This window comes from Sphaeramia orbicularis, chromosome 19 (genome assembly GCF_902148855.1).
Source record: "Sphaeramia orbicularis chromosome 19, fSphaOr1.1, whole genome shotgun sequence".
NCBI lineage: Eukaryota > Metazoa > Chordata > Actinopteri > Kurtiformes > Apogonidae > Sphaeramia > Sphaeramia orbicularis.
In genome coordinates this window covers 15,235,499-15,257,649 of record NC_043975.1, presented here as the reverse complement: position 1 = coordinate 15,257,649, position 22,151 = coordinate 15,235,499, and the positions used below count along the sequence as shown (strand labels likewise).

General features: G+C 38.3%; 2 protein-coding genes across 2 annotated transcripts in view; one reads left to right on the top strand and one right to left on the bottom strand.

Moving 5' to 3' along the window:
* The first annotated feature begins 2,024 nt into the window (after nt 1-2,024).
* LOC115439628 (scavenger receptor cysteine-rich type 1 protein M130-like) lies at nt 2,025-9,904 on the top strand. Its single transcript, XM_030163477.1, has 10 exons — nt 2,025-2,292; nt 2,687-2,983; nt 3,699-3,986; nt 4,703-4,999; nt 5,086-5,376; nt 5,652-5,960; nt 6,034-6,327; nt 6,682-7,011; nt 8,516-8,601; nt 9,516-9,904. Exons 3-10 carry the CDS (start codon nt 3,797-3,799, stop codon nt 9,588-9,590), a joined length of 1,872 nt encoding a protein of 623 aa, XP_030019337.1. The 5' UTR covers nt 2,025-2,292; nt 2,687-2,983; nt 3,699-3,796; the 3' UTR covers nt 9,591-9,904.
* Nucleotides 9,905-10,808: 904 nt separating this feature from the next.
* Nucleotides 10,809-22,151, bottom strand: part of myo15b (myosin XVB) — a 53,116-nt gene continuing 41,773 nt past the window's right edge. Inside the window, 15 exon segments of the mRNA XM_030163496.1 lie at nt 10,809-11,292; nt 11,857-11,997; nt 12,296-12,429; nt 13,667-13,797; nt 15,618-15,748; nt 15,835-15,983; nt 17,148-17,244; nt 17,329-17,406; nt 17,522-17,616; nt 17,757-17,887; nt 19,691-19,767; nt 19,862-19,938; nt 20,016-20,088; nt 21,274-21,337; nt 21,428-21,758. Of these exon segments, the coding sequence (XP_030019356.1) occupies nt 11,206-11,292; nt 11,857-11,997; nt 12,296-12,429; nt 13,667-13,797; nt 15,618-15,748; nt 15,835-15,983; nt 17,148-17,244; nt 17,329-17,406; nt 17,522-17,616; nt 17,757-17,887; nt 19,691-19,767; nt 19,862-19,938; nt 20,016-20,088; nt 21,274-21,337; nt 21,428-21,758 (1,796 nt within the window). The 3' untranslated portion in view covers nt 10,809-11,205.

Sequence of the window (22,151 nt, the reverse complement as noted above, 5' to 3'; positions counted from 1 at the left end):
AATTTGTTCATGAATATAGACCAGATTTTGTTGAAACGAGTACTTTTGAGATTGAGTGAAGCAGACATTTTTTCAACTGAAATTTCGTTAGATTAAGATGTTTTTTTTTTTTTTTTTTTTTTAAAGATACGACTTTATTCCCTCAATATTATGACTTTTATTCTCAATATACTACGACTTTATTCTGGTAAAATTATGACTCTTTTTGTATTGGACTTTATTTACTTCACCTCGATATTTTACGACTTTACTCTCGAAGTGGGGTTAGCAAGGTCCACCTCTGCATGAACAGTAAGTGTAACTGCTTTGTTAGGTACCATGAAGTAATGTACTAATGTAAGGAAAGATGTTCAAAGAGATAATGTGTATGTTGACAGGTGTCTGTACTAGCACGTATGTTGTTCTAGTGCTGTAAAATAAATGTTCCTTTCAACTTATATGTGCTTTTCTTGTGTTTTTTTAAATATATAATTCTTTGATTTATTTATTTGTTGCCACTTATGGCAAGGAACCAAGTATGGTAACTTCATTGACCTTGTTTTTTTTGTTGTTGTGTTTTTGTTTTGTTTTTTACATAACATTTAAAAAAAATTGACAAATTTTACAAAAGTAATAAAGCCTTGTTATATCTTTCAATAACACACTAATGTTGAAATTTTGAATTTCAGAGGGTTAAGGGTTAACAAATGCAAAATATTAACAATATAATAACGTATTATTTAAAAAAAACAACAACTTTTGACCAAATGCATGTTACTGACTTGACTGACACCACAGCATGGCAACTTGCATCATGCCATGGTATCGGGCTGTGGTACCGCAGCGCCTCGGCACCTGGCAACGAGCTGAGCTGTGGTACCGAGCCATGGTACGCGGTGCCGTGCTGGGGTACCTGGCACCGAGCTGTGGCACCGAGCTGCGGCACCGCGGTGCCACGGCTTGGTGCCAACCACTTGCCGCACCGCGGCGCCACGGCACCTGGCACCGAGCCGTGGTACCGCGGTACCTCGCGGCACCAACCGAGGTGCCGCGGCACCAGGTGTCGGTGCCGCAATATGCACTCGCTGTCTCTCTGAAAATGGGTAAGTGAGAACTGAATCAAAGTGGAGAGGAGCGCCAAGTGGACACAGATGGTGACCTAAAGAAGAAGTGAGAAAGCTCAGCTAAGAAATTTGCTGACACATAACTGAACAATCAAGAATGTGAGGTTTAGCTGAAGTACTTAATGCAGACTAAGCATTTCACCATCTCCTATAATATGGATTTAATTTTCACTCAGATCTGGTAAAGATGGAGATTGTGAACTCCAGTTAAGCTCCCCAAGGTGCCCAAGCCATGGTTAATGCCCCCATTGTTGTTTGAGAAATCACTCTTGCTGAAAACTGATACTTGCTGACAACTTCCAGAATTTTGAAGTGTTTATGTCTACAATTAACTGTTACAACAAAGTACACTGTATTTCCATTAACTGCCAACCAGAGTAAATGATAGCTATTGCACTTTTCCTCTAAGAATATGTTTTGGTTTGCTCAGAACTTTTTTGTGTTTTTAATTTATTTTCTGATTTTGCCCCTGCAGGACTCCTGTTTGAGAACAATGACAAGTCAGCAGGTAATAAACATACAAAATAAATAAATAATGGGTGTATTGGAGGCTTAAATTTGTTTTACACATCAGTTTAAAGCAATGATATAGTCCATATAGAAACAATACAAAACAGTATATCAAACTTTATACATCTATATTATCCATTATACATCTGTATACTCATACAGATTAAAACACTTATACACGAATGTAATTGTGCAGTATTTACTCATTAGGAGATATATTCATAACCGCACATGCCTTTTACATTGACATCTGGATGTGCATACACATTAATTATAAGTTCTTTGATAGTGGTATGACACTATGAGTAACCCTATGGGAACAGGTGAAGAGGAGGTTTCAATACAATGGACTAGATTCTGACTGCAGCTGTGTTTATTTTCTACACAGTGACCAGTGACTTCAGGTTGGTGGGAGGAGCAAGTCGTTGTGCTGGAAAACTGGAGATGAAACGGCAGTATGAAAACTGGAAAAAAGTGGAAGGAGACAACTGGAACCTGAAGTTAGCGAACAGAGTGTGTCCAGAACTCAACTGTGGATCTGCTGTTTCAATAAGAATAACAGAGGCATCATCAATAGAAGAATGTTGGGACATCAAATATGAATGTGATGAACCTTCTCTAAATAAATGTTTTATACATAGTACAACTCTCAACTCATTCCTGGAGCTGAAGTGTTCAGGTAAGAACATACTGAAGAGTGATTTTTATACTGTCACTACTGAGTCAGAACTACTTGCCGTGTCACAGATCTTGCTGGTAGGTATACGGTTTCAACTGAGATTAAAAGTAGCATGGAGAAAGAGGCCAATATGAAAACATATTGTACTCAACAATGTGTTGTCCTGGACTGACATAATGGGGTGTAACATATCCCAGCACCCAAAACAAACATCCCCCCAGAGGCAAGAAAATTTCTACACTGTACCAAGTTAGACAGACTCCCTTTGTAAAGTAGTATGGGGTCCTCTCAGTTGTGTTATTGCTGCAAACTGCCTGAGTGTGATCTGGAGATCATGGATTAATGCTTGGGTTTGTCTTTACTTCCAAAATTGTTTCTGCCTCTGCCTTCACAGACTCTGTCAGACTGGTTCATGGCTCCAGTTTATGTTCAGGCAGACTGGAGGTCCAGTCTAACCAGTCCTGGTCCTTAGTTTGTGAAGAACACTTTGACCTTCAGGATGCAAACATGGTCTGCAGAGAGCTGGGCTGTGGGGCTCCTTCAGTCCTCCAGGGGGCACACTATATAGAAGCTGAGACTCATCGATGGCATAAGTTTCAGTGTAGAGGTCATGAATCTGTCCTCCTGGACTGTGGAGGCTCAGTGTCAGATACCTGTTCATCTGGAAAAGCTGTGGAGCTCACCTGCTCATGTAACAGAGTTAAGGTATATAGTGTAGGATTCCACTTGCCATTGCTGACTTGTTGTGCTAATTCCAATTTTATTTTGGGGACATGAACCCCACACCCCTTCAAACTGGGGTCGTGCACCCCAGGAGATAGCAGCAGTGTGTCTTTCTTTCCTTGTGAGTGCACGCATGTTGGTCCTGTCTTTATTTGACATTTTTTTGTTTTCTTTGTCATATTTGGGTGGGTGTTGTGTGCCGTTGTGTTGGTGTCATGATTGGCTTTCGGTTGAGTATGTTTTTTTTTTTTTTTTATTGCAATGTTCTTAGTGTGTGTTCGTGGAGTTAGCTAACTGTGATTTTTTATTTATTTATTTATTTTTTAGCCAAAGACGGACTGCGGGTTTTTCATTTGATGTATGGTTTTTTTTGTATGTGTGCCAGGTATGTATTTTGTTTGCTTTGTATTTACAATGTTGGTTAAAAAATAGCAGCAGTTTTGTCTTTCTTTCCTGCCCAAGACGGACTGCGGGTTTTTCATTTGATGTATGTTTTTTTTTGTATGTGTGCCAGAATAAACTGGTGAATAAGGAAAAAAAAAAAAAAGACTGTGTGGAAAGAACTCTTTGGCAACGCATGTGTACAGCCGCTACACTCAGGTAGAGGTTTGATTTACACCAAGCTCTCATCTATTCATTCACTTTGCAAATCTGTGACTTATGTCCCACATGTCTCTGTTCAGAACCTGTTAGGCTGGTGGGAGGAGTCAGTCGCTGTGATGGTGCAGTCCAGCTCAAACATCATGGAGAATGGAGATACGTGTTAGACTATGTTTGGACCATGAGGACAGGAGCTGTAGTATGTAGTCTGCTGGACTGTGGCTCCCCTGTGTCTCTGAGAAGAAAAGTTGATTCATTCCACACTATGTGGTCGATCACACCCTCCTGTATTCACTCTGCATCTTCACTGTGGGACTGTGTGACAACACAGAATGCTCACAGCGCTTACCAATTGGAGATCACCTGCTCAGGTAACACTACCAATGACCGGTAATGTTCATAATTAGTTTAAAGCACAAAGTAACTTTTAGAGGGAATAAAATTAAAAACTAGGCAGCCAAAATAAGTTTTGCATACATCATGCAGTTAACAGTAAACAAAAGCAATAAGTATAAAAACATAAAATAGTTATTGTAGCATTACTGACTAACACAACAATGATACAACACACACATACAAAGCACACACGGTGGAAGTTCAGTGGGTAAATTAATGGGATAAATGAGTACATAACTGGACTTTGTCAGAGGAAATATACACAAACTAAATTTAAAAAGACATCAGCAGAAGCAGCTGATTAATGAAGTTGTATAAATTTAGAATGATTTTGGATGAGGCCAATTGTAATTTCTTAAAACAGAAAAGCAGAAAAGAATGTTTGCACTGCTTCATTCTTGAATTCTTTCTTAGATATAAGGAAGAGAAAACTCCTCTGAACCTGTTCTGAGGACACAGTTTAAGACCAGATTCAAGTTCTGTCAAATGAATGGAACCAAAAGATTAAACAGTGTTCATGTCTCATTCTGCATGCAGATTTTTAGACACTTTCAAGCTGTGTACAGACATCATTATATACAGTGAAAGTGGAGTGGGTGAACTGATGTGTGTTCTGTAGGAGCCATAGTTCTGTGAGTCAAACATCACAAAAAGATGCTGCTTTGTGTGTGTACTTTGTGTGTTTCCACAGACTCTGTCAGACTGGTTCATGGTTCCAGTGTTTGTTCAGGCAGACTGGAGGTCCAGTCTAACCTGACCTGGTCCTCAGTGTGTGAAGAGCACTTTGACCTTTGCGACGCAGAGGTTGTCTGCAGAGAGCTGGGCTGTGGGCCTCCTTCAGTCCTCCAGGGGGCGCTCTATGGAGAACCTGAAACTTCTGTATGGAAGATGTTCCAGTGCGAAGGTCATGAAGCTGCTCTCCTGCACTGTGGAGGCTCAGTGTCAGATACATGCTCATCTGGAAAAGCTGTGGAACTCACCTGCTCAGGTGGAGGTTTGATTTACACTAACCTCTCATCAATGTCTACTCAGTTACTTTAATTTCTGATTTTTCCTTCACTTGTCTTTTTCCAGACTCTAACATCAGACTGGTGGGAGGATCCAGCCCCTGTGATGGTTCAGTACAACTGAAACAACATGGAGAGTGGAGAGATCTAACAGTCTATGACTGGACCCTGAAGGCAGTGTCTGTAATATGTGGTCAGCTCAACTGTGGCTCCCCTATTTCTATGAAAGAAAAACATGATTCAGAACGTCCAGTGTGGAATATCTCACCCTCCTGTGTTCAGTCTGTATCCACACTGAGGGACTGTATAACGGCTGCTGACATAACTGCCCATTCCAGCCTGGACATCACCTGCTCAGGTAACACTCCTGATGACATCTCTGATATATGGAAAGATACCATCAGGTTTTTTTTTTTTCCCATGAGCCCAGTAAGGTATGTGAAGCCTGAACTATGACAAACCTTTACCACATGCACTCACCCATCTCAGCTGGTGCTCAACAGGTGGTCTGTCTGAGTCCATGGAACATGTGTTGTGCACAAATTAAGGCTTTTAGTATGCAACATCAGCCTCATCAGGTCTGTTGGTGTTTTGTAGCTTTAAACAGTTGTCTGTGTTTTTGTCACTCCACAGACTCTGTCAGACTGGTTCATGGTTCCAGTCTATGTTCAGGCAGGCTGGAGATCCAGTGGGACCAGTCGTCCTGGTCCTCAGTGTGTGAAGAGCACATTCATGTTCAGGATGCAGAAGTTGTCTGCAGGGAGCTTGGCTGTGGAAGTCCTTCAGTCCTCCATGGGGTGCTCTATGAAGAGGGGGAGGTTCCAGTCTGGACCAGTGAGCTCCAGTGTGAAGGCAATGAGTCTTCTTTCCTGGATTGCAAGGCATCTGGTTCTTTTGGGAAGACCTGCTTGTCTGGAAAAGCTGCTGGGCTCACCTGCTCAGGTAAAAGGGTGGTGGAGGTGGAGGTTTGACGTGACCTCAGTTCATCTACTGATTTCTTCTTGCCTGTCTTCAGAACCGGTCAGGTTGGTTGGACAGCCGAGCCGATGTGCTGGTACTTTAGAGATCTACCACCAGGGACAGTGGAGACCAGTGGGAACCTCTTTTCAGTCAGACCTACAGTCTGCAGCTGCTGTCTGTAGACACCTGGACTGTGGTTCTGCTGTTTCAGTAAACTCAACAAATGAGGTTTACGACATACCTATGTGGGTAATCTCATCTGCCTGTGTAAAGCTGACATCTGCTCTGCAGGACTGTATTAAACTGTATTCTAATGGATACGTGTCCACTCTGGAAGTGTTATGTTCAGGTAAAACTCAGCACACAAAAAGTATCTTAAACTGAATTCTGGATTTAGTTTTATCTTGGATATTATTTGTCTTGGGAAAATGTTTAGTCTGTAAAATCCCAAAAAATATTGACAGAGGAAAGATACATCTCACAGAGTCTCTTTTAAATGTTTGCATTTGAGTCTAAAACCACTGCATTCCTTAACCCATAAAACCCTTGTGAAACGCTGCAGGTGTTTTAGTGACAGATACAACATATTTTCATTGGTTTGTGTCAGTTCAAAACTCAAACAGAATTAAGCCCCTCTGTCTCACAGAGGATGGATGTATTGTATGATTGATAGTTTTGAACATGTGTCCTTTTGTCTGAACAGATATACTGGTTCAGCCAAACATCTCCTTGTCTTCTTCCAATGACCTGGTCTCTGAGGCCCAGCCGCAGATGTTTCAGGTGCCGATGGGCTCCAGCTTTACTATCACATGCTCTGTCCAACCTCAGTACCGAGGAGGCTCCTTCCAGCTGATCTCTGACACCTCTGAGCCACAGAACCACACCTTGCCAGCTGTCAATCACTCAGCCCACTTCCTGTTCTCTGCTGCAGACCACACCCACCAAGGAGGCTACACATGTGTTTATCACATCAATGTTTTCAACCAGAACTTCTCCTCGTCTAAGAGTGAAGTCCTCCATCTTACTGTCTCAGGTAACCTTTAGGAGAACCCACACAAACCTACAATCTGTTCTTAGACAGTTCAATGTGAAGGTCATCAACTTAGAACCAAGGTTATTATCGTTAAGGAAAACGAACGAAATGATGAAAACTAAAATTGAAAAAACATTTTCAACGTTAACTGAAATAAATAAAAACTCAAATTAAAAGAAAAAACGATAACTGAAACTTTATTGTGTGCTTACAAAACTAACTAAAATGTATAAAAATTATGAATAAAATTCCCTTAGTTTTTGTCTTTGTCAATGTTGATATAGGATAGAACATGTGAAAATTTCATCTAAGATTAGTGGTATAACAGAGGTATAGAAGTCAGGAGGCCAACGGTGAAAATATGGAAAGTTTCAGTTTCGTTTTCACATAGGTGACGTGTGTATGGATCACACCCCCACCTACATTACCCCCTCCAACCTGCGATAGGGAATTTCTACATCGTACTGTACAAATGTTTGTGTCTCTGCTCAGTCAGAGTCACCCTAACCTGACCCCCAAATAAAGTGTCCAGGGTAACCTCACTTATTTCTTTGAATAGGATGGTGAGGAAGATAAAATATATTTAAAACTGAAACTAATACTGAAACTAAACTAAATTAAAACTAAGCATTCAGAAAAAAATGACAACTAATAAAAACTAGCAAACCTGCTCTAAAAACTAACTAAAACTAACTGAATTAGAGAAAGAAAAAGGCAAAACTAAATAAAACTTAACTCTAACTAAAAATCCAAGAACTCTTAGAACCTTGCTTAGAACCATGAACAGCATTGTCCTAGTATTGCAGGAAAGACTCCGTCCAAGACATGGTCATTTTTTCAAATAGTTAACATAAGAATATCATTGATATAATTTAGTATGTGGTGAAACCAGTAAATTCTGACCATAACACAGGTTCTTCAATAATATTTTTCCCACAGAAAGAAAGAAATTATTGTGAATTGAAATTGAGTAGAGTTTAATTAATATGAAGATATTTGTTACCAAAATTAAAATTAATAAACTGTTAATTTTCAGTTGCTCTGTACAACTGTCAAATTCATTGGTAGTTTATAAATAAAATAGTTTGTTAATGTAGATAGGCTTTAATTTTTGCTTGTCTGAGAAAAAACTTTTTGGCTGAAATGTGCAACAACACAAAAAAAAGGCATTTGACAATACTAGGTGAGACATTTTAAAAACTTTTTATAGAAAAAATATCAGGTTGTGTCTTATCACTCACTCTTGTAGAAATTTCAAACAGACCATGAAGCACCTTTATTCTGTAAAAAAAAAAAAATTAACTCAAGTATCATGACAAGCCAGATTTCCATCTGAACTTAAATGAACACTAATCTTTTCAGTTCAGTGTTTCCAGATCTGTCATTATTGACCTGATCAACACTTTCTACATTTCGTGTGCATCTGAATCAAAATAGTGACAGACAAACCTTACAATTTTACCACAGATTCAGAACACTTGTGATGTTTTTTTTTTTTTTCCAGCCCCTGTGACCACGTTGATCATATGTCTGGTGATCATTATCCTGATCCTTCTGATATTTACCATCAGCCTCCACGTCTACTGTAAGGTACTGTTCATATCTTCATTCCAACACAGCCACAGCAAAAATGTTTCATATCAGCATTTCTCTGTATGTTTATATCAGTTGTTTTATAACTTTCAAACTGTCTGTAACAGAAAAGACATGCATTAGTGTGTAAAAGTCCTTGGTTAATGTAAGGTTTGTTGATTTAGTAAAGTTTTAATGACAACACATATGCCTTTTGCAGTTGCGTGTTAAGCTCCAAAGTGGATATATGGGAAATATGCACATTCTGTTTATTTTTTTATTTAACTTTTATTTAACCAGGCAAGACAGATTATTTACAACTGTGGCCTGGAAGTGAAAGAGGAGCACCTTCTATAGAGGAAGCCGATTTTTGATTTAACCTTGGCCTGGAATTTGTCAGTGTGGATTGAAAAGGACAGTGATGTTTAGCCAGATTTGCAGATATTTATACTCAGTACCCTGGTCTAGAGGTGTCCCATCAAGGGTGGAGACACTGCGGGTATTTGAAGGTATATAGCTGGCCCTACTAAACCACATGATTTTGTTCCTGGAGGTGTTTAACTGAAGATGCAGATTGGAGAGGTCCAAGTGGAGTCTGTTGAAACTAAGCCGACGTTTTGGACTGACAGAGTAGATGATTTTGTCATCAGCATAAAGATAAATGTATGAATCCATATTATTAATGTAGATGGAAAAGAGGGTGGGACCAAAGATCAATCCCTGTAGGACACCTATAATAACTGGAAGGGGCTGAGAGATAAATAGCTGTGATTTCACACACTGCACTCTTTCTGTGACAAATAATTACCAGAGATGCCAATACTGCCAAGTCTTAATAAGGTTGCTTTATTTAGAGGAGTATTTCATCTGTGGATAGAAGTTGATGGGTTGAGGTTGATGACTTATGCTGGGATGTTTTTCTTCCACACCAGCAGGGGGCAGCTCAGACTACAGGCTTCTCCTTGAAGAAAGAGAAAAGAGGAGGATTTCCAAATCCAGATCTATGAAGTTGTCATCTCATCACATCCAGCATGATAAAGAAGAATTTGGTCTGTTCTGTGTATCTGTGGTGTCCAAAGCATGATTTTTTTGTCAATTTGGCCTAAATGGTGACTAAAACAGCGTGGATACTGCACAACTTATGGCAGGAAAACCTCAACTCTTCATCAAAGTGTACGGTCAGTAAACAACAGATACACACAGAAATGTCAAATGACTTGGTGATATATGTGTTAATCCAGGAATTAGGTTTTTTTTGAGTCACACAAAATGTCATCTCATATCAGTCCTCACAGAATGAAAAAGCTGAAACATCTCTAGTGTTAAAAAGGTTTTGTTTAGCTTTTTCTGCCAGAGAGAGAGAGAGAGAGAGAGAGAGAGAGGAGAGAGAGAGAGAGAGAGAGAGAGAGAGAGGAGGAGAGAGAGAGAGAGGAGAGAGAGGAGAGAGAGAGAGAGGAGAGAGAGAGAGAGAGAGAGAGAGAGAGAGAGAGAGAGAGAGAGAGAGAGGAGAGAGAGAGAGAGAGAAAAAAAAATGTATACACACTTTAAATAATTGTAAAATAGGTGTTTATTAAAATTCATTTAATTTTCAAAATGTAATAGAATTTACAAACCTCATTTTATTGTTTTGTCACCGCCTGTTCTCAAATTGACATCCGTTCTGGTCCAGACACTGCTGACAATGCCAAGCAATGGAATCGCACACATCACCAAACAATTCCCTTGGTATTTGTGTGCGTTCACGTTCAATGGCTGCTCTCAATTCAGTGACTGTTGCAGGTCTCATACTGTAGACTTTGTCTTTTAGGTGTCCCCATTAAAAAAAAAAAAAAAAAAAACTCGTGGTGTGAGGTCTGGTGAACGCGGAGGGTATTCAACGAAACCCCTCTGTCCAATTCACCTGTTTGGCAAGTTCACCAGACCTCACAACACTATAATTTTTTTGTTTGGGGATCCCTAAAAGACAAAGTCTGCGGTATGAGACCTGCAACAGTCACTGAATCGAGAGCAGCCATTGAACGTGAACACACGTAAATACCAAGGGAATTGTTTGGTGATGTGTGCGATTCCATTGCTTGGCGTTGTCAGCAGTGTCTGGACCAGAATGGATGTCAGTTGGAGAACAGGCGGTGACAAAACAATAAAATGAGGTTTGTAAATTCTATTACATTTTGAAAATTACATGAATTTTCATAAACACCTACTTTACAATTATTTGAAGTGTGTAATCATTTTTATGGGATATGTAGAAAAACTTTACTTAAATCAGATGAGGTTAGAAAACACTGGCACTTAAATGAAATTCTCAACATATTTAATCTTCATAAATTATTGATTTACAGTATATGCAATATTTACCATGAATAATTATAAGACTTTACATTTTGACAATTATAACAGAACATGTTCATATAATAATTCTTTCCATCAGAATTCAACAGATTTGTCAGTTCTGTGTCATGTCCTCACAGATAACGCTACACTGGAGAATATCAGCAGAGTGAGTCATGCATCTCCTTTTATTAATCACACAGAGAAAAGTGATAAATTAACAAAAGTTGAACACAAAAAAGTCAGTTACAGAAAATGGTGATTAGCAAAACTTGTCAATACTGTGTTTGTCTAGTGGCGGTTTGAAATGGAGCTGCTGACTGCTGGTCTGACCAACTCTTCCATTATCAGAGCCAGAATGTGGCAGAGCTCCTTGGCCTAACAGAGACAAAGATCACACAGAAAAATTAGATCACTCTAAATATACAAACGGCATGAAGTGGCAGAGCAGGTGTGGAACACAGTTTAATACAGCACGAAAAGATCATTTAAAGCTCAAGTGTAACAGAAAATTTTACATTTATGAGTAAAGTGGCGAAATAATCATAAAGTAAAGGAGCTATTTGTAATATTTCTACTCTACAATATTAAAAAAATTACCTAAAATTATTATTAGAATGGTTAGAAAGACCAGTTGCAATGTAATGGCAAGAAGCATCACAAGGTCAAAAGATAGGATGAAAACCGCTAAGAGGCAACTTTTATAGTGCTAAAACTTCCAGGTAACATGTTCGACACAAGACCAATGAAAAACCGCATCATTTTCTTTTGTTTTACTCAGTGGTAATATGGTCTTTCCCACAAAACCATAATTTGTCGTGAAAAATATGTCCAAATATTCGTTATCTAATTTTTTGCACAGTATTCAGCCATTATTTCCCTCATATCTACATTGACAGGATTGTTTTTCAAAAATACACAGGACAGAAATGCAGTGTTTACCTGTTTTAGATGAACTGTGACTTTTTTGGGATGGACTGGGTTTCCGTAGGTGATGTCCACTGCTGGCACTTTGCTTTGTTTCTTGGGGCGGATGGTCCTCATGGCCTGGACGTCCGCCAGAGGAATGTGAAACACTTGTTCCTGCAGGATGAAATGTGATCAGTTGTAAAGCTCTCCTTTATTTGGACTGAAATACACCTCCAAACTCATGAATTCTATTGTTCTACTCTTAAATGAACCTGGCTGTTATTTGATTTTGATAACGATTGCTGTTTGTAAATACATTTACTGTAGCATTTATAAGTTGTTAATTTACAATAAAGACCAGGATCAAGATGATTGAGAGCCTATGGCAGTGATTTTTCCAGGAGATGCAATCAAACACTATTTGGGTACAAAGCAGTGAGCAAGTATTGTAGTGAGTCTAGATGAACAGTACCTGTGTTTTAGGGTGAAGGAACTGCACCCCATTCTGACTGATGGTGACCAAGCAGGGAGACGGGCAGCCACGCTGACTGACCTTCTGAACCAAGAAGGTGTTGGATCCAAACAGAGGCAGAGTGGTGAGAAACTCTGCAAGACAAAACACAAACAGATTCAATATAGAATTGGACTGGAGAGATGCAGGGGAAGAAAGGATGAATACGAGGGCAGGGAATAGAGAAAACATCCACTTGCATAGATACTGTATATTTTTATTTTTTCCATCCATTTTCTGAACCACTTACTCCTCATGAGTGTGGTGGGGTTGCCGGAGCCCATTCCAGACACCTATGGGCATATATTTTTAATGGGGTAAAATATCAGGAAAATATTTATCTGGATTTTGCAGTCATAAATGTGAAAAATAGAAAAAAGGAAAAGAAAATTAGTCATAAATTTGGACCCCATGACATTGTGAAAAAGTCTGTTTTAACCCAAACCATAATCATCCACTGAAACAGACTTTTCTCTTGCAAATATGTAATCACAGAGATTATATGTTTCTAGTAGCTTTTCCATTGACCCTCAACTTGTGCGTAAAAATTTACCTAACGGAAAAACGCCAATTTCACCAAAACTCGTGTTTTTCGATTAAAAGTTTTTGCGCTGGCAAGAGGTGGGTTTTCGGGCAAAGCACAATGGTATATCACACAAAACTGCAATGGAAAGACCTTTTTCCGCAACTAGAGTCACATGAATTAAAAAAAAGGATGTTGATGGACGTTACAAGTGAAGGAGAAGAGTTTTAAAAGAAACATGGCGCGGTATGTGTGGACACAACAGGAAACTGTATCATTTTTTAATTTAGTATGAGATAGAGGGATAATATATAATAATAATGAATATATCCGTAAATCAACATGATATTTACGTTCGTCGTCATGTTTATGGAATGACCTCGTGTCATCTCGCAATAATAAATCATTGCATTTGTGATTTAATGGAAAAAACAACTTTACACACTTCTGTTTTTACGACATTTAGTAAATATCAGTAAAGTTTTGTGCAGATGTCCAACGGAAAAACTTCTTGCCAAACAGACAAATCTTACAAAATATTTCCATTTTTAAATTGAAAAATGTACCACTTTAATCTCTGAAAAATTCTGATTTTTTTGTGCAAGATTTATGACTATAAAATCTTTTTAAAAAAAGCATTAATTTTTGATCTTTATTTATCCACTGTCAGCTTGTAAAACATGAAAAGTGGAAAGAAACAAGCAAAGAGGAAAAAACCCAGTATTGTAAGGAAATGAGAAGAAAGAAAGTATGGGGGGAAGAGATGTGAGGAAAAGAAAAGAGGAGAAAGGAGTAGAGGCTGTACCCACCGATGAATCGAACTTTGGCATCTTGAGGGCTGAAGGCGTGCATGGCGGCGATCTGACCCAGACAGAAGGAGTGGATCTCCTCCAGTTTACTGCTGCCCTCCTGTGGCGGCAGGTACTCCTTTATCTCCGAGCTTACACAGAAACACACGCATTTTAACAGAAGGATAGCGTAGTGACAAGACCTTCAATAGAGATGATAATGTAATAATGAGCTTTTGACATGAGCAGCAATTGTTTTCAAAAGCAAACATCAATGTCCCTATTCAAGATAGTAAAAATGACAACTTCTGTGGCCTGTTTTTAAAGGAGCAATTTGTAATATTTCAACTTTAGAGCTCAGAGGAAATGCATCTTACAGCAAACACTCTACTTTGCTGTAATTAGATGATTCGTTATTAATGTGCTAATACCTCTAGCACAAATACACTAATTGCAATTCGCATCTCACTTTTCACATTACATCTTTATGAGGATGTACAAACCCTTCATGATGCAGTTGGTCTGTTACAACATTACAACTGGTGCTTATATAATGTTTTCAAGGTAAATTACTCTCTTCAAAGCCAGATCTGTTAGCTTTGGATCTGAATAGGGGTTTTTCCACACATGACCCAGAAATGGTTTGAAATGACTGATTTTGTGTATTGTTTCTTCTCGTTTGCTTGTCAACACTGCAGTGGCTGAGGCCATATCGTAGTGTCACTGCTGTGTGCCCCAGTGTCCATCAAATAAACAAAGGCAACTAAAGTTTTCACGGTTTTCATTCAAATTTAGTTGAGAAGAAGAAATGGGTGGTCGCAGTTCATCAAGATGAGGGGCCGAACTTCAGAATCCAATCAGGAAGTACGTTCGTGTGTAACAGGTGTCCTGAACACCAAAAAAAAAGTGTCCTTAACAATGGCATTTCTGGGGAGAGGATTACCAGGGAAACATCAGTGATATTGTGAAGGGAATCAAGAGGTTCAAAGTAGGGAGAACACCAGAGTCCTGCACCAGGTACCTGACGGGTAACCTGCAAAAACATTCGGAGATGGATTGAAGGAAAAAAAAAAAGAATTTTCACAGGAGCAGGCATGGGTAAAATTAAATGAAATGGGGGCGGGTAGCAGGCAAGGAAGTGTAAAACATGAAAGAAGATTCATGGATGAAAATAATTTGCAGGACATTTAATGATGATGATCATCTAATTTGACCGTGGTTGATCCACAGCGGGTTTGTTTGATTGTGAAGTGAGCTTGTTTTCTGTTTATCCGGCCACAGATGTCATTGAGTAGTACATATTAGAGATTTATTGACGGCGTGTGTTTTAGCCAAAAATAAAGCCATTAAAAGTGAGTTACTGTGTAGACTGTGTTTAGTCATGGGTCGGGACTTTGAACCTCTTGATTCCCTTCACAATATCACTGATGTTTCCCTGGTAATCCTCTTCCCAGAAATGCCGGTGTTGAGGACACCTGTTACACACAAACTTACCTCCTGATTGGATTCTGAAGTTCGGCCCCTCATCTCGAGAAACTGCGACCACCCATTTCTTCTTTGCAACTAAATCTGAAGGAAAACTGTGAAAACTTAAATATAGTTACCTTTGTTTATTCAATGTACACTGGGGCACACAGCATTGACATTTCGAGTTGGCCTTAGCCACTGTTGACAAGTAAACCGGAAGAAATGATACACAAAATCAGTCATTTCAAACCATTTTCAGGTTGTGTGTGAAAAACATGTAAAACACCACATGGTAGTGCAAACAAACTGAGATAGTATTAACCAAAAACCAACTGGTAAACTGATGGTAAAATTACTGGTTTCTTAAGACAGCCAAGTGGCTTTGAAGTGAGTGATATAACAGATTCAGTTCCCCATCAAATCTATCTAACAGCAAGGTAAAGCTAAGAAAATGTATAAATATGAATATAAGTTTGACTGTGGGTGTAAATATCATGCGTCTTACAGTGAAGGCTGGTTCCTCAGTCCCATAGCCACATGCTGTAGAGCTGCCAGCTCTGCCAGCTGCTGGACTGAAGCAGATCCACCTGCAGCAGGAGCAAGTTTCAGCCGCTGGTTCAGGTAGTCGCCCAGGAGCTACAGGGACACATCGAGATAATAAAACCAGATGAAACAACGGGACTAGGGGATGGACATGGCCTACTATGAGCTGATCCTGTCACCTGTTGGAAGTGGAACTCCACATAGAGATCATTGTTGAAGGACAGAGGTGTTCTCCACATGACTCTTCTCAGTGAGAGGGAGATGGAGCCATCATCCAGCAGGAAATCAAAGAGGTACTCCTCAGCATGGATAGGACGTACTGTGTCATCTAATGGAAAAAATAACAGAGTTGCAAGGTTGTTTCCCCATGACCACAGCAAACAAAATACACTCCAAAACTGATCCCTAGGGTACTCCATTAGATCTGTGATTGACGTTAAATTAAGCAAATGAAAACCACATCATTAAATGAAGTAAAACTGACGGTTATGTTCAGAGTTGGACACAAGGAAGAGCAGCAGCTTATTAAGACAACCAGTCTACATCTATAGACACATAAGCAAACTGAGAATGCATCTACAGTTGCAAAAAAATTATTAGATCATCAAAAACAATGGTTATGCAATCAAGTACTAACTCCTGTGTGTATCATGTGACTAAAACAGAAAAGAAAACACGAAATGCCTAAAAGCACTGTTTTTGGCAGTACAATGCCATAGATATTGATGTAAGAACTGAAGTGATTTTGGTTATTATCAAGAAAACCATGGAAAATAGATAGATATCAGCTCTGAAATTAAACTCTTATGAGCTATTTTTGTTGTTATTGTTATATCTGTCCAAACAAATGTACTTTTAGTTGTACCACGCATTAAAATGAACAAGAAATTGAAGAAAATAAGGGTGGTCTAATAATTTTTTCCACAACTGTACCTAACACCCATTAAGGTTTTTATTTGCTGGGGAATCCTTCATCATTGTTTTGTTCTACATTACTGATACACATTCATCACAAAATACAGTTTCAAATATGTATAAATAATTATAAATTGGTGTCACAAATATCCAAATCTTTTGACATTTAGTGAATTTTTGAGCAACATTAGCTACTTTCCATTGAAGATAGTTGGTAACACTAGACTTTAAATCACTGTGTTGGAGGTTTGTGCCTAGTAGTGTAGTTTATTTTATTTAGTATCTTGCATTACAGTATGTTTTGTCTCCCACCGATATTATTCAGGATGCTATTCCTGAAAATACATTTCTTTTTGGTTATGAGGTGGTTATGAAGTTTGAATCTTATCCTAATCTTTAATGTGGTATGATCTTAAGTGAAAATCGACTGTCCAGTGTGATATCCAGACTCTGTAAGATAGTAATTCATTTTTGTCAAGAACAAACTCATCAGATCTATAATTCAGGTCTGACTCTCTTAATACTAATAATTAACCATACTTCCTATCAGTTTTCATACAGAATGAGCTTGTTTTACCTTTATATCGATTGGCAATGATGGAGAACTCTTTGATTTCGTTGGGATCTGAGATGCCCAGCTCTTTACACAACTCTGTCACCACATCTGCTGCCATCTAGAGCCGAAAGCATACGTATAAATTAAGCACACAAAGGAAATAATTGGTAATAAAAATAGAGATTGCTAGAGAAAGTCTTACACTGAAGCTGCGTATCTTGACCGGGAATTCCACTCCTCCTGGCAGCTGGATGGGAATACGTCGAGAGGTTTTTCCAGCCTGAGAAAAGACACTTAGAGTAACTCATGCTGTTGATTGGTAACATTATAAACCATAACAGGCGAAGTACACAATGAGCAGTGTTTTATGACTTTGAGAGAGAAGGTCAACTTGCCAGAATGGCTTCCATCTCGATGTGGGACGGGATATTACGTCGACCGCCAAAGCTGAAAGAGCAGTGGAGATTATCCTGGCACACACCGGCCAGTTCTGAGGAAATATAGGTTAAACGATTAAGAATATGTGCTACAAGAACATACAAGTCTGCACTTTTAACATGATTTCTGACATATATTTGACTGCTTGTATATGAGCATTATTGGATTTCAGTGGGTAAATGTTTCTTCTACCTTGGTATGGATGTTCGTAGTCCTGGGAGATGTCTTGTAGATACCGTGTGATGTAGGGTTGGAGGGTACCAGAGCAGGGGAAGAACCCGGTAATCAGGTTTAACAGCCGCCAGCCCATCGTACAGCTAGATCTGTGAAGGCACAATTAAACTAATCTAAGCAACTACGTAAGATTTCTGCAACTACAACACATTCAAAGGCTTTCTTCCTTTTTGTTCTTCAGCTCTGCTACATTTCTCTGGGTTTGAATTGTTTAAGACTCAAAGAAAAACTGTTCATAAACACATTATGCTATTTGAGGTCACTCTAAGGCAGCTTGGTTGACAGCTCGCTCATCTCCAGAGATACAACGTTATTCTTCCATGATTTTCGTCCTCTTATGTAGCTGTGGTTAAGAAGTTACATTAACTAGACCATCAGAAGATTCTGTCATACAAAGTTTACCGATACATAATTGCAACAAGATGAAAAATGAAATTAGGTCTGCACAATATGTGAGCTCCCAAAAATTGGGAAAATTGGGAACTCACAGGTTGTGTGGACCTCATTGCATTTTTTTTATCTACTTTTTTGGGATCCTGCACACCTTTAAATAACTGGATGTGCGGATGTTCTTTACATAATTGCAACACACAGCCTATTTGTGCTACATTAGCATTATCAGTATTGTATGGTCAGTTCACCAGTTGGTAACAGCGACTAGTCCTAATAAGTGCATTTATGTACTATATGAAGATGACATTACTGTTATAAAACTATATATTCACATATATCATAGCTGGAATTGCTTTGCATTTTTAATATAAAAGTGTGAGCGATGTGGTCAGTATTAGGTTAGGCTAGTTTCAAACCTTCTCTAGAAACACTCCTCTGCCAAATATGTTTTTTTCTGGATCTAAAAAAAAAAAAACAAGATGGAAACCCCCAAAATGCCAAACCGGAGGCTCATCTATATTTCTTTTACTACCTTAATTTTTTATGTATTTATGTATTTATTTATTTATTTTTACAGGTCTACAATAAAATTTTTACAGGTCTACAATAAAACTACAGATCTCGTTTGATATCTGTGAGTTGTGATAATGTGGTTAACACATTAGAAAATAATTGCTCTTTACTAGGGGTGTTAGAAAATATCGGTTCTGCAATATATCGTGATATTTCATTTCACAATACTGTATCGATATTTTTAGGTATTTATTCAAATGCAGATATGGCAGAGGATCATTTTTGTTTTTTGGTTTTCTTCATTGTTTATATCTTATTTATTATTTAACACTGTTTTATTAAATAATGGTTATTTGAAGCATCCTAAAAATGTTATGATATAGCCTTAGATCCTGCTGTGATCAAATAAAAATATGTTTAGTATTTGTACATATTTCTGGTGTAATTCAATTCTTCCAGGAAATAAACATTTTTAAAACAGAAACAAACAAAAAATTGCCTTTTTAACAGTATCGTGATATATTGTGATATATCGTATTGTGATCCAAGTATTGTGATTTGTATTGTATTGCCAGATTCTTGCCAATACACACCGCTACTCTTTACACATTGAATGTAGAGTAACATTAACATTAATGTGGAGCTGTGAATCTGATTTATGTCTGTCTGCTCAGTTATGGTCTTTTATGAAAACATAAATATCCATGTTGTCAGCATCTAAAAGCTATGCTATATTCACTTTTTAGTTGCTGATTAGGTTTATCTGCTGTATGTTGGTGGAGAAAGCTAAGTGACACCCAAAATAATAATGCGCAACATGCTAAAGTTTCACAGTTGAGAGAGATAGTCCAATTAGTTATGACTGAATTTGTCACAAACTTTTATTACATCTGTATACTGTCTTTCAAAAACAGCTGAATTATAACTATGCTTTTGTCAGTATTTAATGGTCTCAATGATACATAAAACTAAAAACAGCAGCTTACTTGGTTGGGTTGTTGGTGATTTGCTTGACGACCTGGCAGTAGATTTCATCCCTGAGCAGCTCCTTTTCCTTCCCGAGCTGAACAGAAGAAAAGCACTCATATGTCAAACCCCTGTAGTCCAAGTGAAATCCATTAAATTACACAGATTCACTGTTTAAATGAGTTACCGACCAGTAAGATGTGCTTTAGACATTCTGGTTGGGTGTTGTTCTTCTTGATTGGCATGTCACCCATGAACTGCATCAGGTCTGAGGGCAGAAATAAAAATAAATAAGGAAATGGCCTTGGACAAACAGCAGTCAGTTATTATCGCTGCCGCACTCACTCATAAAACACTGGACAGATAAGTCATTGATTTCTGGATCATTGTAGAGAATGAGGGACTCCTGTAGAAGGACCTGAAAGTAAAAGGAACAGAGATTTAACAACAAAAAAAAAAAAAAGGCGACATGAAAAGGATGAAAAAGGTGCAAAAGACGACAAGGATGTTTATACAAAAGATGCAAAAACACGACAAATATACAATATAAACCAAGATGAGATGAACACGAGATGAAAGAAGACAAAAAAAACAACATGAAAAACATAATAAAGATGAAACTGAAGTATAAGTAAAAAAAGGAACAGAAATGTGTCAGTACATTTATTTAGAGCAAGAGCAAAAACAGGTTTAAGAGTCTGCACTCATGGGTTTGAAGGATGCAGCACTTTTATTTTTCACTGAATCCCGACGCCATCTCTCCACTTTTTGTAGGATTAAATAAACAATTATCTCATTTATATGCTGTCATTTGTCAAATCCATCTCTGACAAACTTTTATTTATTCTGTATGATAACATGACATAGGTATCCTTTGTATTTTTTCATCAACATTACATTAAAAAAGCACTGAGTAACAAATAGAAGGCCTGGTTCAGCCATTAAAGTACTACTAGTAAGATATTATCAACAAAACTCATAGTATCAAGTATTAAACAGTACAACTTTGGTTTGGTCCTATTTTATTTTACCATTTACTGATTTTTGTTGGCCTTATATTATGTATCTATTATAATTTAATACATCATACTCATCTAGTGTGGAAAATCTGGGAAATTTATTTTCTGTGAATCTGTCTTAATTTTAGTATTTTAAGAAGATTGGTTGTAAAAACTAAAAACTGCTGAAATACTTTAGTTCCATGACAAACCTATTGTGTTGTATTTATGTACAGAGAGTGGTATAATAATACTCTTTCTGTGCAGATTCATTTTTGACATAACTTTTGGACTAATTCGTATAAATGAGCTTTTGTGTATCTGTAATTGCTATGCAACTGCAATCTTAACAATTCGAATCCACACTAAAAAAAACACTTTTTTAACCCTAAATCTTAACCTTTACTGGTTGTGACTGTAAAATGGGCAGTTTGCATTTTATCATATGTACAATATCCCAGACTGATCTCATGAAATCGTGTCGTATGTGACTCCAGTTTATTGCATTTGGCGTGCTATATGTATGCATTTTCATCTTTTTCTGTTGCATATGCAGAAATAAATTATGAAGGGTTTAATTCACCTCTGCGTTCGTACTGTCTTACCTCTGTGTGTTGAACTGCCTCTGCAAAATTCCTGCCAGTGGACGGTAGACCTGTAGTCCCCACTCTTAAAACAAACAATAATAGCACAGATTTAGCACTGACGTGTGTTACATAAAGTTCAATGTAACTGATGATAATAGTTCTATCAACGGACCGGAAGTATTTCATAGCAAACTCAGCCATAGGTGAAAGCATCTCAGACTCGTTGATTGAGCCCCGAGCAGAACTCGAAGCGGACCTCTGCGCTGAGACCGGCACGCTGAGGTGTCTTGGATTAGGGCTGTCACTGTGTCTGCTGATGAGGGCTGGAGACGGGCCCTGTGGTGGACTCGCAGCCGGACTCACAGGTCTCTCCCCCCTCATGCTTCTCCTCCTGTCATCTCTACGGTCGAGGTGGAGACTGTGGTAGTCTGGAGCGGCAGACGGCTGGGTCAGGTCTTCAGGAAAAAGACCTGAGCGCCCTCCTCTGGTTCCAAACTGCCAGCCTAGAGAATGATGCACGTTATCGTTTTAATCCATGTTCTTCCATAGAGTCACAGTTGATACATGCAAGTTCTATGAATGAGTGGAAATATAGTTACTTCCTGCTACCAGTATTTCAGAGACATTTCTTGGATATAAACAAAATGTCTTTGGTTTTACTAGTTTTGAAATAGAAGATTAAAACTTTTTTTAATAATAAAAAAAAAAATACACGTTTTGGACCAGACAGTGGCTATTCATGCTTATTTCCATTCAACCTTCAGATTATCTCATGTCAGGTTGTGAGTTAACCTCATCTCGCTACTGTAAACTATTTCAGTTTACAGAATTTAAATTAAATACTACCTCTTGTTTTGCATGTTTATGAAATGGAAGGATCATTTATTTCTTATTAA